The sequence below is a fragment of the Gopherus evgoodei genome, chromosome 6 (genome assembly GCF_007399415.2).
Source record: "Gopherus evgoodei ecotype Sinaloan lineage chromosome 6, rGopEvg1_v1.p, whole genome shotgun sequence".
Classification (NCBI taxonomy): Eukaryota; Metazoa; Chordata; order Testudines; family Testudinidae; genus Gopherus; species Gopherus evgoodei.
In genome coordinates, this window is record NC_044327.1 from 118,170,792 (window position 1) to 118,188,391 (window position 17,600).

The following is a 17,600-nucleotide window of genomic DNA, read 5'->3' on the forward strand; positions in this document are numbered from 1 at the left end:
TTTAGCAAAATTCACAAAAAATCGTGGATTTTTTAGTGTTATAAACTTCCAGCCAACACCCCATCTTTCATTGATACTTTATATTTCAGAGGATGCAAAACAATAGATTTTAGGATGACCACGAGGAAAATATAATCCCAATATATTAATATTTAATATAATGTCTATAGCTGCAAATTGTTGAGCACCCTCTCCCTCTTCCCCACCAACTGATGGCCCTGTTAGAGTCCTGGCTATGAACTACATAATTATGGCTGTTCTAGGATGCATTCTTTGATCTGGATAGACTTGATAATGCTACAGCATTCTAAGGTCATTCAAGAATTGGGCACTCTGGTTATTCTAGGACGAGTTTAACAGAGTTTTACAATCACTCGTTTAGCTTCCTACAGCCCAGGGTGCCGGTGTAACGTCAGTTTGAGCAACCCTCCCGTTTTGCAACTAGCTTCAGTTTCTGCCACATAAGAAAACCATCTGTGCTCGTATCTGGAGCGGTCACTGTTTCTGTCGTTACACCGGAACAATTTTTATAGTGGGTGTCCTGATGATGGAAATCATATACTGCATTTAGTGTCTGCTATTACTGCTTCAAGCCGGGAGTGCAGCGGCGCCCCTAGTTCCAGCACTGCCGACTCCTGAGACACTGGCTCCTCGCTGTGGTCCATTTGCCAGAGTTGTCAGCTGTGCAGGGCCTGTCAATGGTTGCTCTGGCCTTTCTGCAGCCGACTCCATGGTCTACGGCTTGGCCGCTCTGGCCCCCCTAGAACGCGCTCTATGACCCCGTTCGGGGGCCGATGACACCGGGTTCCAAGGCTCAGTTACGGAAGCGGCTGCCCGGCGAGTAGGCAGCTGCGCGCGCAGCTCGGGCTCCAGACTCGGAGGAGAGCGCGGCGGTCGCCATCGCTAGGGGGGTCCCGGCCCCGGCCGTGTCCGGGCACCATAGCGCCGCTGCGGTGAGGCCCCGTCCCACTGCCGCGTCGGGCCGCGGGCCTGGTGCATGGAGAGACGGGGAAGGATGGACTGCCCCGCGCTGCCCCCCGGCTGGAAGAAGGAGGAAGTGATCCGCAAGTCGGGCCTCAGCGCCGGCAAGAGCGATGTCTACTACTTCAGGTACCGCCCGGGCGACACCCGCCCCCCTGCCGACAGGCCTGCGGGACGGGCGCCCCCTTCTTCCCCCCACCCCTCCCGGGACGGGGCTCGGGCTCCCCTCCTCGCTGCCCGCCACCGGGGCACTTCCCCCCCCCGCCCGGCACATCCTTCCTCCTCCCCCCGGACAGGCCTCTCCCTCTGGGCCACCCCTCCCCTCTCCCGCAGGCTCTCCGCGCCGTGCAGCTCACTCGGGCGTCGTGCCCCCAGCCACATCCCCCCACGGAGGAGATGCAAGCCCCAGTGTTGGCTTCAGCACTAATCCTACCAGGCGGTGCTCCCACTGGGACCAGGGGCTGTCAGACAGACCCCCTCTGCCACTTCCGGGTCCAGGACCCCACTGTGCGGCCCCCTTCCCACCTCTCCCTCCTGACATGTGCACATCCACGGGAACAGGACACTTTCACATTCTCACACGTCATTGGGAAGAACTGAAAGCAAGTGACTTGTTAAAAAACATATCTTCAAGAAGTCACGTTCAGGCAGCCATGTCTTTGATCTGCGGATAATTGGTTTCGGGAAAGTTGACAGGCTGTCCTCCTGCCTGTTTTTGGCCTGCAGAAGGCACTTCCTGCTTAAGTCACAGCACCTGTCTTCCCCTCCACTGCGACTTCTTCCTGTTGGTCATCTGAAGAGCTTGGATTGATCAGGCTTGAATTAGTGCCAACTTGAGATATATCATTTTACACTCCACCCTCTTATGTATATATTCTTATCTGAATTCTGTGTAAGTGCATTTGCAAATTCAGACTTTATACTACAGGTGTGGCCGGCATGCACAGGCTGTTAACAGTGCAGATATTTAACTAGAGAAATCATCAAACTCGGTTTCTGAAGCAGGAGTATTGTAAATTTGAATTCTGAAGCAAGGGCTTGTAGAGCCTGTACTGCAAGTGCAGCTATCAACTGCAGTTTAAGATTGCAGTCCTGCAGTGCAGTCCTTGCGCATGGACTAGTTGCAGCACCTCCATTGACTTCCATATGGAAGAGCTCATGCAATATCCCATTAAAGTCAGTGATGGTTTGTCCCCAACAGCCTATTGCAGAACCAGGTTCTAAAACACTTATAACATCTTTGAAGCTAAATGAGCCCCTGAGCAATAGGTGTTGCTTGTAAATGGTGCTGGCTGTATTGCTCCTGTTTTTTTTTTTTTCCTTTTGGGAAAATGAAAATAAATGGAATGCTCACAGCTGTGCCAAGAGAAACATGTCATAAACTTGGATCTCTTATTTTAAAGCCAGTATTTTTAAACTTAGATTAAATATTGTTCCCAAGTGAGTTTTTTTTCATTCTAGCAAAATAAGTTTATCAATTTACTTGTTTTTACTTTCCTTTCTAAAGTTGCTGAACTCCTTGAAGAGTTCACTTTTAGACAAACAATTGAAACACTGTTGTAAGTTGAGTATGTGAAAACATGGGTATTAGATGGACAATTTCTATAACTATATTCGATACTACTATTACAATTGCAACAATAATACAAAAACCTTACTCTCATTTTACCCTAGTTCTTTGTAGGTGCCTCATTAGAGGCACTGAATAACAACTTAGTTCTTTTCTCAAAAGAGAAAGGAAATAAACTATATATCTTGATGCTTTGGCTGTAGAACATACAGTCAGTCACGAGTCCACACTGCTCTATGTTAAAGGACACTCCCTTCTGTTATGGCCAACCTCTTACCCAGAGTGCTTCTATTTGTGGCTGTCTCTAATGAGTCACACCTGAAGGCCGCTCCCTAACTTTAAAGTAGTGTTTGGGGGCGGGACTGGCTCTCTTCTCTTAGCCCAGTGAAGGGCAAAGAGCTTAGTCTTTTCACTATCCTACTGGGGGCAGTTTATTTGTCAATTGATTTAGAAGCCAGTTTTTATTAGCATTGCACATAGGATCATTTGACCCATCATGTGTTGCCACTAGACAAAAGAAGCTTTTATACATGTGGAAGGGGGAGCATTGGTTTCCATTAGCATTTTAAATAAATCTCATTGGAAACCTCTTTATAAAGGAGTTTCATTTGCCATTGTTTTTGTATTACTGTCTTTGTCTGATTTGAGCTACTAACCATACGCTAATATGGTGGCAGATGATTGGATAGCGTCTGGCATCACGATCAGCTTTTCCATGCTGCCGTACCACCTTATTGTGAAGCCTGTCTGAAAGCTTAAACTTGAGGCCCACAACGTGATTCTTATTTTCTAAGTCGGTCCTTGATGATTGTGGGCCTGGAGATGCACTTTACATGTAAAGTCACTGTTCACAGATTTAAATGCCAGATTTTGCTTAAGATGTACATTTTTTCTGGACAGTATTATTTTAATAGGAGCATTTGATTCAGAACAACTAAGTGTTTGCAGAAATATCCTCAAACAACCATTTTGAAAAACACTACTTAAATGGTTTACTTCTATGTAACTGTTTCTATCTTGCCAGAACTCTGGGGATCTTAATATGCTCAATTTTCTGTATTTTAGGGTCCCTGGTTGAAATAGGGGGAGGACAAAACAGTTTAATTGAAATAAGCATTATGGCCAAGCTCTGCAAAGGTATCCATTGATTGCAGTGGAAGTTAGGAGCCTAAATACCTATGTGCATCTGGGCCCATACTACCAAATTTTCATCCTGATTCTGCAGTGAGCCATGTGACCTTATTGTGGCTCTGTGGTGAGCTCACTGCAGAACGGGGGGCTTGTTTGTTTTTTCTAAAGGCAAGAAAAAACAGGAAAAAGTTTTAAAAGCAATGTCAGTAGCATGACCAACTAAGTAAATGGTGGTGGCTAGGTAGAACTCTTACAGGATTTCAATATGTTGTAATCAATATGATATATGTCTTGAAATCCACTTTGGTTCAGTATTGCATTTCAGAATTTTAATATCAAATTCACATAACATAGTTTGGTAATTTGTTGGTCATGTGATCAAGCTGATAATACAGTATAGACCCCCTCGAGCACTTTTGTGTGGGACAGTGTCTGCCCTGCCTGTAGATAGATGCCAGTTAGTCCTACTGATTTAATTTATAACTTTTATAATCCAACTACTTATTACAAATATGGACGGAGTGGAAATACTGCTTAAGAAATACTGTACCAGATGAAAATGTAGTTTTTAATTTTAATTAGTTTTGCACTGTGGTCTATAACTCAATAAGAAAAAGTTCTTTGCTTATGCTGGAAGCCATAATAAGAAACTCTGGGAGTATGTCTATAGTACGGGATTATTCCGATTCTACATAAACCGGTTTTGTAAAACAGATTGTATGAAGTCGAGTGCATGCGGCCACACTAAGCACATTAATTCGGTGGTGTGCGTCCATCTACCGAGGCTAGCGTCGATTTCTGGAGCCTTGCACTGTGGGTAGCTATCCCGTAGCTATCCCATAGTTCCTGCAGTCTCCCCCGCTCATTCTAATTCTGGGTTGAGATCCCAATGCATGATGCAAAAACAGTGTCACGGGTGATTCTGGGTAAATGTCGTCACTCAATCCTTCCTCCGTGAAAGCAACAGCAGACAATCGTTTCGCGTCCTTTTTCCCTGGATTGCCCTGGCAGACGCCATAGCATGGCAATCATGGAGCCTGTTTTGCCTTTTGTCACTGTCACCGTATGTGTACTGGATGCTGCTGACAGAGGTGGTACTGCAGTGCTACACAGCAGCATTCATTGCCTTTGCAACGTAGCAGAGATGGTTACCATCCCTATTGCACTGTCTGCCATTGTAAATTGGCGATGTGATGATGGTTATCAATCATTTTGTACCGTTTGCAATTGGGAAATTGGCAATGATGGTTATCAATCCTTTTGTACCATCTGCTGCTGTCATGGGTGCTCCTGGCTGGCCTCGCTGAGGTCGGCCGGGGGCGCATGGACAAAAATGGGAATGACTCCCTGGGTCATTCCCTTCTTTATGTTTTGTCTAAAAATAGAGTCAGTTCTGCCTAGAATATGGGGCAAGTCTACTAGAGAGCACAACCGCTCCGAGTCAGAGCCCCAGAGATCCCGCAGAAATGATGAGCTGCATGCTATTCTAGGGGGTGCCCCTGCAACAACCCCACCTATTGCTTTCCTCCTCCCACACCCCTCCTGGGCTACCGTGGCAGTGTCCCTCCATTTGTGTGATGAAGTAATAAAGAATGCAGGAATAAGAAACACTGACTTTTTAGCGAGATAAAATGAGGGGGAGGCAGCCTCCAGCTGCTATGATAGTCCAGGGAGTACAGAATCTTTTCTTTAGACATGAAAGCGGGGCCGGGGGGGTGGGGGGGGCTGATGTAGCTCAGGCTCCAGCTGCTATGATGAGGACGGTTACCCAGCATTTTGCACCGTCTGTCAGGAATAACAGGGAATCATTCCCATTTTTACCCAGGCGCCCCTGGCCGACCTCACCGAGGCCAGCCAGGAGCACTCACGGGATGATGATGGTTTTCCACCATTTTGTACCGTCTGCCATCAGGAAAGGAAGAGGAGGGGATGCTACTGTTCAGCACCGCAGCACCGCGTCTACCAGCAGCATGCAGTACACATACTGTGACATTGAAAAATGGCAAGAAACGATTTTTTTTCCCTTTTCTTTCATGGGGAGGAAGGAGTGGCAAATTGACGAGATATACCTGAACCACCCCGGACAATGTTTTTGACCCTACAGGCATTGGGAGCTCAGCCAAGAATGCAAATGCTTTTCGGAGACTGCGGGGACTGTGGGATAGCTGGAGTCCTCATTCCCCCTCCCTCCCTCCATGAGCATCCATTTAAATCTTTGGCTTTCCGTTACGCTTGTCATGCAACACTGTGCTGAGTCCCTGCTGCCAAGTGGCCTCTGTCTATCATAGCCTGGAGATTTTTTCAAATGCTTTGTCATTTCGTCTTCTGTAATAGAGCTGTGATAGAACAGATTTGTCTCCCCATACAGTGATCAGATCCAGTATCTCCCGTACGGTCCACGCTGGAGCTCTTTTTGGATTTGAGACTGCATGGCCACCCATGCTGATCAAAGCTCCACGCTAGGCAAACAGGAAATGAAATTCAAAAGTTCGTGGGGCTTTTCCTGTCTGCCTGGCACAGTGCATCCAAGTTCAGATTGCTTTCCAAAGCAGTCACAATGGTGCATTGTGGGATACCGCCCAGAGGCCAATACCATCCATTTGCCGCCACTAACCCTAATCCGACATGGCAATACCGATTTCAGTGCTACTCCTCTCGTCGGGGAGGAGTACAGAAACCGGTTTAAAGAGCCCTTTATATCGATATAAAGGGCCTCGTTGTGTGGATGGGGGCAGGGTTAAATCGGTTTCATGCTGCTAAATTCTGTATAAACGCATAGTGTAGACCAGGCCTGGGTTTTAAAAAATATATATTAAGATGAAGAGGATTATAATCTGGTTTTTAATCTAAAACGTCTGCTTTTTTTATCTGGGAAAGAATTAGGAGTAAATGGTTCAGATTTTAGGACTTATTCCAGCATCATCAGCACTAATACAGATCTTCTGCCAAACCACCACAAAATTGAAATTGAAAATTTACCAGGCAACTCGTGGCTTGCAATTTGGTGATTTCATTATACATATCAGGGCATTAAAAATTGAGCAGTTATTTATGTCAGGAGGAATAGTTTGTAATCAATCATTTGCTATATGACCTTAAATAAATCATTTAACATCTCTGTACCTCAGTTTTCCTCTCTCTAATAATACCAATCATATAGGGGTGTTTGGATAGCTAATATTTGTAAAGTGCTTTATAATAATCAGATGGATGGCACTAGTGAAGTGCCAAAGTATAATTATATTAAAAATATGGGGGGGGAGGAACAGGATTATTTTCTCTTTTTTGGAATAAGAAAGATAAGTGGCCTGCCTTCACTTAGGGGACCATCAGACATGCCCCTTTGTATATAAATACATTATTATTTTTATTTTAATCCGTGGATATAAAAGTCATTGGTTTGAAAAGGAAAGGGAAGTAGTAATGAGAATACAGATCATGCACAGTAGATTCCATATCTTTGGCTCTGATCTTGCAGATGGTTACAGTAGGATCTATAGCACTCGCACTTACATTACACACATTCTTAACTGTACTCCTGTGGAAGTCAAGAGGACTACTCACGCAAAATATATAAAAAGTGTGTAGTAGTGTTTAGCCCATAGTATAGGATTTGTCTAGGAAATGTAACTGTCTAATTCCATTCAGTTTCAGCTGTGAGGCAAATGTCAGTAATACAATATTTAAAGTAAAAATCCAGTAAGGTAAATCAGCATGGACCAAATACATTTAAACAGCCTATGTATGACTCTAGGGTTCTTCAGTGATGCTTTCCTCAGGGCAGCTCAGAATTAGCTACTGTGTTACCCCTCTGCCTTAGAGACTGTGAGCTTTGCTGGAAATTAGACTGCATCAGCTCCATGCCACACCAGTCTTGACTGCTTCACCAGCAAAATCCTCAAGACTCAGCCAATTTTAACTTTGCCTGAGTTCCCCAGAGACATCTCTCTGTAGTGTCTCGTCCCTCTTAAAGAGACAGTGTACACACCCGCCTGTTAAGTTAGCTTAAAACTTACTCTATATGTCAATATAATAGCGGTGACATGGCTAATAGTAAAACTAAAAATAACTCTATTAATACAGGACAGAGATTTAAGTGATGCTAAGCAAGAGAAAAAGAGATGGGTATGGTTCCAACAAAACAAAACATGCTTTCTAGTGACTAAAACTTACTAAAATTAAGTTAACATTTTTGTGTAAGCAATTTTCTCATTTACATCAGGTTACCAGCAACTCTAGCCCTCCAGGTCAGAGGATCCTATTTTCACAGAATCAGAGGGTGCTGTCCCCTTTGTTCCCTAAGTGTTAGATAACTAAGGAGTTCCCTTTCCTTCCTTTTATAATCCAGAAAGCCTTTGAAATGTATTCTTTGAAAAATAAACCCCGACAAATCCCCTGGTGCTTGTTTTTCAGGGTGCAGGAGCCAAACCCCCTTTTCATCTGTCTGGTCAATTTGCTTTCTTGATTGGCTTGAATACTTTGTTAACTTAGATGCAAATGTACTTCCCCTGTTTCCAGCTTGCAAAGCTGGACTCAGATAGGTAAATCCACATTCTTTTGCCTAAAGAAGGCTTATTTATCAAGTTTGTCCCCAAAACATATTTTAGGAACATATTTCCAGCACAGATTCATAACTCTTCACACATTATCCTAATGTACATCACACAGTGATATTTGTGAGCAGCATGTCACCAGTTTTTATATACCTACTCAATACACTTATTTTATGGTAGAGTAATATTGTATACAGCAGTTGATTCAACTACTTATTCTTTGGTGTTCAGACTCTGTTCTCCCCTGTGGTATCTGGACTCTGATTGTCACCTCTTCTTAAAGGAATGAATTAATACATTGCTAATGATGGCAACTGAGTATGAAGTGATTTTTATCATGCCTTTTACAGTTGTATTTAATCTGATCTTTTAAATCTAAATTAACTATTGTATAAAATATAACAAACTTTCAGGATTTGGCTGTAGCCAAGTAATATTAATGTTTGATTAGATTCTAAAAAATGACTTAATAATGGCTCCTTTTTATTTGATAGATCTGCTTGCTTTGTGCATTCAAAGCCAGATCTTATTTTAATGACAAAAATAAGTTTTGTACTGCTTTTTCCTTCTTTTAGCAAAACAGAGCCAGAACAACTGTGGAAATGTGAGCTGCATCCTAGTCCCTCGTGTATCATCAGCAGAATTGGCTGCTTTCATTTTCAGTGAGTTATGTTTGTGCAAACCGTGGAAAGAAATGGGTTTGCACAGGTATCACTTATGGCATAATTTGATGATAATGGGCCGTGAACAGATGTCACTGAGGGCCTAGTTTGGCCTGCAGAGACTTTAATAGTGATGATACATTGGAATAAAAAATGCAGCCCTTTATTGGAGAAATTGTTTATAGGCTGATGTTTAGGGAGAAAAAAAAATCTGTTTGTAAACTGAACCTCTTTGATACAGAAATCATTATGACAAGAAACATGGCATCAGAGAGAAATTTTGGAAACCTGAGATACCATTTTCAGAGTAAACCCACAGTTTTAAAATCCATATTTCAGGTTGCTGTCTGTAATATGTATATGTTTTAATATGCACATATCCATGGATAAATATATTAGTTATTAAATGTTTGAGATTTGATTTAAAAATAAGAAATATTTGAAATAAAGCAAAAGATTGTCTTGCTCTGTTAAACAAAGGAACCGCCTCATATTCATTAAACATGTTTATTCACTCTACAGTGTGAAAAAGTGCAAATGGCATTTGACGGTTAAAAGAATACATGAATCCAGTTTGTGGTTATACTGCCAATACCATAAAGCAGATTGTAAGTTTATATTATGTTGGGTGGTAGATGGGGTGGATAATTACATCGGTACCTAAAAAGAAACAGATCTTTTCTTGAATAGCTTTGTAACAGATAATCATAGACTTCCTTTGATTTTACAGATTTGTGGTAGGAGATCTTTCTTTCTTTCTTAAATAAAAGCTTGTTGAAAGTGGGGGAATTTCATCATTGTTGGACATGTGGCTCCCCAATGAGTGTGTGTACGCGTGCATGTACGTATATTTTGCTTATAATGTACCTCATCTGAAAACCAAACACAGCAATAGAAATGACTCTGCACTCATCTACACTATATATTGCTGTGTCTGTTTGGGATATGACATTGTTTTTATTTTTAAACCCAATATAGCTATATGAACCCTAATATGGATGCAGTTTTATCCGTATAACTGTGCTTATACGGTGAACTTTATGGTAGTTTGAGGCACTGAATCCACACTAGGAGGATTTTGCCAAAATATTTAGACAGCAAAACTGTCCTCATGTAGACAGGGCCTGAAATATTTCTACATATTAAGAAGTTACTTTAAAAACTGAACAGTTTGTCCACTAAAATTGTAAAGTAGCTCTTGTTTCTTGAAAGAAAATGTAAACAAATCATGATCAAGCAGTGGCTTTACTTACCCTGCTGTTGTTTTGAAAGTAGCACTTTGAGATTAACAACCTCATTAATAGATTCCAATAGGCTTTTTAAGGGCATGTCTTCACTGGCAACGTCAAAGGGAACGTGGCTTATGTAGTCGCTGCGTAGCGCTGGCGCTCTAAAAAAACCCACTTCCATGATGCACATTAGTTGAATAGTTTATTTGATGTTTTTTCTGTATCTTATAGGCAAAATACCAAATTCAAGTTTATTACACTGGGCTTCATGTTTCTATATAGTTTAATTTAATCTTGGAAATCCAAATTCTCTGTTTTTGGACACACTTTAATTTAATCAAATACTAATGCTTCCTTTCTGCCCCAGTATCCTGATATAAGTCATTCGTTATGACTTCTGGTTGCATGAATCAAGTCACTGTAAAATCATAGAATGTTTATGATGTGTTCATAAAGGCAAATTGTATTAGTTCTCTTCCTAGTTGTGTAAATTCTCCAACAATTTTAGGAAGCTATGTTTAACTTTTCCACGTATGGAGATCTGTTTAACCATTGTGAATGAACCTAGTATGTCTCATTTTGAGTCTTTATGGCCTGAGCATATTTAAAAGTTCTAAGGAATCTTCTGATAATTCAATGTTCCATTAACTGTGAGACTGTTTACATATGCCTAATACCACATACATTCTTTGCTGCGCAGAAGAGTGGGACAATGTGCTAATGATTTCACTTATGTTTCAAAAAGCGTAAACATTTTTGAAATGTAGATTCCAGGTGTCACTAACTACTGTGGGATAGCCACTAAAAATAATCACTTTCCACTACTTATAGCTACCATGGTAGGCTTTTCATAATATAAATTAGCAAAGGCATGTGGCATTGGGAAACCTTGGAAAGCTATCTTTTTTTCAATCAGTTTTTAAATAATTTCTCAACGACACATTACCAGTATATATTTCAAACAAGGAACTCTCCAATGGCCTTTGAGCCATCTGAACAAGCATGGGATCTCCATATAACTTTTATTATATTGTTGTACTTTTCACCATATGCTGCTGTAAATTGGGAACAACTCCACTGAAGTCAGTGTATTTATACTCAAATGAAAAAGGTGCAAGTGAGAGGCAGGCTGGTCCAGTGTTTAGAGCGCTAGCCTGGGACTTGGGAGATGCAGATTCAATTCACTGCTTTGCTGCTGACTTCCTATCGCTTAGACCCAGATTTTTAAACGTATGTGGGCATTGCTGTGCTCTGCATTGCTATGCCTAGCTGACTTTAGGAGTCTGTGTGTCATTTTCAAAAGAGATTCAGGTACTTAGGAGCCTTTTTAAAACGAGGCTCCTGTGAGAGAGTCACTGAATGGTAAGCATGACTCCTCTGCTGGACGATGGCTGGTGGTGTCTGTTCAGCACCCGTCTGGGCATTGTTACCTCCCTTGTCATTGTCTTTAGAGAACTAATATCTGGCGCTTCCCAGACCAATAGCATATTTTAGTGAAAACCATACAGCACAATTCTTATAATTTTATATGCATTAATGATACACATACTTAGATGGAACAATGGGTTTCAGCGGATCAAAACCGTTTCCCTGATACTTCAAAGGGCATGCTTTATATTCAGTATCACAGTTGTATATAGATGAGGAATATGGGGGTTACAGCCTCTCCCGCTTCCCCCGAGGTATAGAGTGTCATAGGAAGTCAATGTGGAGTTGCTAAATTTATACCCTGGCTCACTTCTAGGAATGTGCTCAGGCAATTTTGCTTAATAGACCTCTGAAGTGCATTAAGCTTATGCATACAAAGGCACATTTTGTGGGCAGTAAGAGTGTCCACACTGCTATGGGCTCTGTCCCCATGTAGACAAGCTCTTAGGCTTCTAAGTCAGTTAAGTGTTGCAATGCCTAAGTACCTTAAAAAAAAACTCTTTGAATTCTCCATCTGTAAAATGGAGATAATACATTAAAAAGTGTGGGACCTTTGGTTGCTGTGTTAATGGGGCTGGGTAATTACCAAAGATAAATATCAGATTTGGTTTATCCTGTGTGTATAAGTCTTTCTGACAGCAGCAGAAGACGGAAACTCTGAAATGTGAATGTAAAAGCACAGAAACTGCTACAAGAGCTGTATTACCTGGGACCAATCTAACTTCTTAAAGTTGTCAGGTTAGGGGGTTCTCAAGCTTTTTCTTTCCTAGCACTCCCCCCCCCAACATGCTGTAAAAGCTCCATGGTCCGCCTGTGCCACAGCAACCTTTTTTCTGCATATCCAGTAGATTAAAAGCCAGGGCTGGCATTGCGGGTAGCAAGCAGGGCAATCGCCTGGGGTCCCACGCCACGAGGCCCCCACAAAGCTAAGTTGCTCAGGCTTTGGCTTCAGCCCAGGGCAGTGAGGCTCAGGTTTTTGGCTTCAGCCCCAGTCCTAAGTGAGTGTAACGCTGGCCGTTCTCTCTGGCTTATTTTGGCGGGCACCCTGACACCTGCTTGTGGGCCCTGAACCTCTGTTTGAGAACCACTGGTCTAGGTTAGGTTGATAGTTCCCTTAACACCTTTCTTTCAGTGACTGGGTGCAGCAAAACAGCTTGTTGTGAACTTTACTGAACTTCACACGCCAAAGCTTTTTATTAGGTGTCTGGAGAATAGATTTTGTATGCCTTCACTATACACCCTTCAGGTACTGATCAATATTTGATAATAGGCTCATTTGAAAATCCCAGCCTAAGGGAGCCAGGCACATTACTCCCATTGAGTTTCACAGTTCTTTAGACTCCTTTTGAAAATCTCAACCCTGTTGGTAAAAGGCAAAGGCAAGGTGCCTCATCTGATTCAGAAAGAGGGAAGTGAGCTTGGGAAGTTATGTTGCTTACAATTGCTAGTCAGATTTTATATTTTGTGGGGATGGGGACTAACTCTTCTGGCTTTTGAGTGTTAGACTTATCCTCAGAACACATCTTCATCTCTCCTTTTAGTTGTATGTTTGTAGACAGAATAACACTTGAAGGTTCTGTAGGGATATGGAGTATTAGATCCTGCTTAAGAAATAGAGACTTAAAGCCTCCATTTCTTCCTCAGCCTCAAATAGTCCCCCATGGTGTATTGTGGGTGTTGGTGTTGGTGTGATTCTCCGGCCTTTTCTCTACTGTTTTTTTTCCTGGTTGTACGTCCTCTTGTCTTTTGTTCTCACTTGCAATCTTCTGAGAGTCATCCTCAATCCTTTTGGGGCTCTAAATTCTGGGTGTCTCCATTGATTCCCTCTTCTTGTAAGACTAGCCACTCTTCTCTTCTCCTTTCTTGCACTCCCATCTTCTATTACTGCCTGCTTTGCCCCTTCTTCATTTTCCATCTCAGCAAACCTGTTTCTGAGTTCTATTTCTCCTTCACTAGCCAGTCTCTTTCTCTGTCTGGTTCTCAAAATCACATGCTTCCTCTGGTCACTTACCTCATCCAGCAGTCTACCCTCACAGTTCTCAGTCCAGCTTGCATCTGTGAGTCTTGAGTTTTCTCTTCAACCTCCTCTTGCTTTCCCTCCATCTGCTTAAATCCCTTTTGAAACTCAACCATGGTTTCTACCTGTGTCTCCAAACCTCGGATCTTTTCTTCCATCAGCTCTTCAGGCAGCACATTTCAGATACCCCACTCCAGGATAATGTGCACTGTAGCTTCCACATCCAGTCATCTTCACTGACTCTTCCTGTGGATGAGGGGGTGCCGGGGCTTAACCCTCCCTGGGTAGGAGGGGAGCCACACCGGCCTCATCTCGTCTGAGGGCCTCTGCCCTCGGGATCGCAGTCCGCTCCAGTGGTTTGGACCCTGTGTGCGGGACCGAACAGCTACACAGTTAAATAATAGGGGCCCAGCCCTTCGTTCGGGCGGGGCACCAAACACAGTTACAGTTTATCGGCCCTGGCCCTTTGGAGCAGTGGCAAAGTCAAAGGGGGCCAGCCCTTGGTTCGGGCGGGGCACCAACAAACACAGCAGTTAGCTCTGGCCCTTTGGAGCAGGGCAGAGCAGGGGCAAAGTCAAAGGGGGCCCAGCCCTTGGTTCGGGCGGGGCACCAACAAGCACAGCAGTTAGCTCTGGCCCTTTGGAGCAGGAGAGAGCAGTGGCAAAGTCAAAGGGGGCCCAGCCCTTGGTTCGGGCGGGGCACCAACAAACACAGCAGTTAGCTCTGGCCCTTTGGAGCAGGAGAGAGCAGTGGCAAAGTCAAAGGGGCCCAGCCCTTGGTTCAGGCGGGGCACCAAACACAGTTACAGTTTATCGGCCCTGGCCCTTTGGAGCAGTGGCAAAGTCAAAGGGGGCCCAGCCCTTGGTTCGGGCGGGGCGCCAACAAACACAGCATTTAGCTCTGGCCCTTTGGAGCAGGGCAGAGCAGTGGCAAAGTCAAAGGGGCCCAGCCCTTGGTTCGGGCGGGGCGCCAACAAACACAGCAGTTAGCTCTGGCCTCTGGAGCAGGGCAGAGCAGTGACACTAGGCTGGGAAGAGGGGGAGTCTGCCACCTGGTTACGGGTGGCAGGGGGAACGCAGGCCCACCCACTCCTCTGCGTTCCAGCCCGGGGCCCTAACAGCGGCTGACGCCGCTAGTGGCGGTCAGTGGGGAGGTCCTGACCGAAACACATTGACATAGGCTCAGGGCCTTCTGCAGCCTGACTGTAGTCAGCTGCCCCCGGGCTACTTCCAGCCTCCCCCCTGGTTCCTACCTGGTCCGCTGGGGCGTCCAGCACCATGGGTTCCTCCCAGTCGGGCAGGGCGGTAGGTCCGGGAATAGCTCCGGGATGCTGGGCCAGGTCTGGTCTGGCGGCTCCTTGGGGCCATAGTAGGGACAGGGCAGTTCTGACAGCTCCTCGTCGTAGCGACTGCGGGGCAGCTCCGGCAGCTCCTCGTCGCAGCGACTGCGGGGCAGCTCCTCGTCGCAGCGACTGCGGGGCAGCTCCTCGTCGCAGCGACTGCGCGGCAGCTCCTCGTCGCAGCGACTGCGCGGCAGCTCCTCGTCGCAGCGACTGCGCGGCAGCTCCGGCAGCTCCTCGTCGCAGCGACTGTGGCAGCTCCTCGTTGTAGCGACTGCGGGGCAGCTCCTCGTCGCAGCGACTGTGGCGCAGCTCTGGCAGCTCCTCGTCGTAGCGACTGCGGGGCAGCTCCTCATCGCAGCGACTGCGGGGCAGCTCCGGCAGCTCCTCGTCGTAGCGACTGCGGAGTAGCTCCCACCGGCCTCGGGCCTCAGCGGCTTCCCGGTGAGGAGGGTCAGTGGGCACGTCTGCTCCTGCCGGCAGCCGGGGGCCTGACTGAAGGCTGAGGCCCGGCTTTTATCCTTCTGGGTCGCCGCCTGACCCTTTGAGGGGCGGGACTTCCTCCCAGCAGTTCCGCCCTGGGGGGTGATTGATGGGGCTCACCCCTCCCTGGGGAGGAGGGGAGCCACACCGCCTCGCTACACTTCAGGTACGTCTACGCTACAGGATCAATTCGAATTAGCTAAAACAGATATTATAAAGTCGGTGGGAAGGTCCACACTAGGCACATTAATTCAGTGGTGTGCGTCCGTGGTCCGAGGCTAGCGTCGATTTCTGGAGTGGTGCACTGTGGGTAGCTACTGTAAAATAATGAGGCCAATAACGTCGATTTGCGTCCACACTAACCCTAAATCGATATAGTAATATCGATTTTAGCGTTACTCCTCTCATTTTGTAGGAGTACAGAAATCGATTTAAAGAGCCCTTTAAATCGATATAAAGAGCAGTGTAGTGTGGACGGGTGCAGCGTTAAATCGATTTAACGCTGTTAAAATCGGTTTAACAGCGTAGTGTGGACCAGACCTTCCATTCTTTGAGTCACTACCACTGCTGCCTCTGTAGCTGTCCTAGCCTATCCTCCTAAGCGTCTGTCAAAGAGAAAAAAGAAAACACACATATGCACGTCCCCGCCCCCAAATGCCCAATCGGACTCCTCTGTTTCCAGATCTGTTTGTTGGCTCATGTGCTGCTGCTCCCATTTCTTGAAAATGTTTGAGATTTTGAAACTTGGTGGTTGAGAGAGATACCTCCCCCCAGCATAGCATATAGCCCAGTGATTAGGGCACTCATCTAGGACATGGGATACCTGTGATGCTTCCTGGGGTAGTCAGGGCTTTGAGGCACCTTGCTACCACCTGCCCTCAGCGTGAGGAAACATTATCTGTACTTGCTGGGGGTCAGCTCCCCAACTCAACAGGTAACACAAGAACTTTGCTCTAGGCCTCTCAAGCCTGCTGTCTCCCTGGAGTGTCCAGCCCCTGTTCTTCTGGACACTCCTAGTTTTCACAAATCTGCAGCTTCCAGAGAAATGGTATGTCTCATGTTACCTCCACCTCAGATCACCTCTCCACTTAACACACAGCACTTAGATGTGTTTTTAGTGAAATCAAGTATAAGGTTATTTAGCAAAGCATAGAGATTCAATTACTAGCAACTAGAAGTATTGGAAACAAATGGTTACACATGAAATAATATCATAACATGCATTCTAAAACCTAAACTTAATTAACTAGATACTCTCAATGTCCTGTGAAGTAATGTTCATCCTTGCAGGATTTTACAGTCAGGTTTGGCTGTGATCCTCCTTCATAAGACAAGTACACTGTCATCTTGCCTCCTCGGTGAAGGATCCTGTGTGTTTCCTTGCATCCCCAGACGTACCCAAACAATCCTTTATCTTTAGTCATAAACAGGCCAAATAAACTGGTTTGTTTCATCCTGTGAATTTCCTCTTTTATAGATTTCACAAACTTTTCTTTTGTCTGTGGCTCATTTTGCAAATAGACTACATTGTGAGACATACAATACACACATGACCAGACAGGGAGATTAACATCTATTACCTTCTGCCTGAAAGGAACATGTCTCCTACTGATCTGCCTTATCTCCAAGACCTTAAGAACCTTCAGTATAGATACATAGCTCCTTTATATATTATCAGTATATGCATTTTGTAGTGATTAATGACAGTGGGCTACTGGCACTCGCTAGAGACCTCACATGCCACCTGTTGGTGAGCTATTATGCATGTATCTGACCCAGGGGCCCCTGTAAAACCCTATCTAGCTTGGGTGCCCTCTGCCAGTTGGCACCAAGAGGTCCCTGGGTCACAAGACCCAAGGTCAAGTCACTGCTCTACCTGATTTAGAACCTGGGTTAGGGTTAGGTGCGTGCCCAAACCACTAGATTGTTGGCTTCTGGGGTCAGTGGCTGTGCGTTTCTGGTTTTGACCAGAAATACCATCCTGAAATTGAGAAACCTTTCTGATGAAAGTTTAATTGAAATTGATACGTTTGCACAAAACGTTTTGGTTTTGAAGATTCAGCATTTTCCATTGGAAAAAAATGTTCTAGCAAAAAATCCCCAACCATCTGTACAAGAGAATAAAGGTGACACAGAAGAAATGGAAAAAATAAGTGTTTCACCTAATTTTTTGCAATGTGCATATGGGTTATCCAGACTCTTCTGTA

The 17,600-nt window shown here is 44.8% G+C and overlaps 1 protein-coding gene across 1 annotated transcript in view; it reads left to right on the forward strand.

Moving 5' to 3' along the window:
* The first annotated feature begins 868 nt into the window (after positions 1-868).
* MBD2 (methyl-CpG binding domain protein 2) overlaps positions 869-17,600 on the forward strand; it is a 62,805-nt gene continuing 46,073 nt past the window's right edge. Inside the window, exon 1 of the mRNA XM_030566083.1 lies at positions 869-1,110. Coding sequence (XP_030421943.1) covers positions 998-1,110 — 113 coding nt within the window. The 5' untranslated portion in view covers positions 869-997. The remainder of the gene's footprint in view (positions 1,111-17,600) is intronic.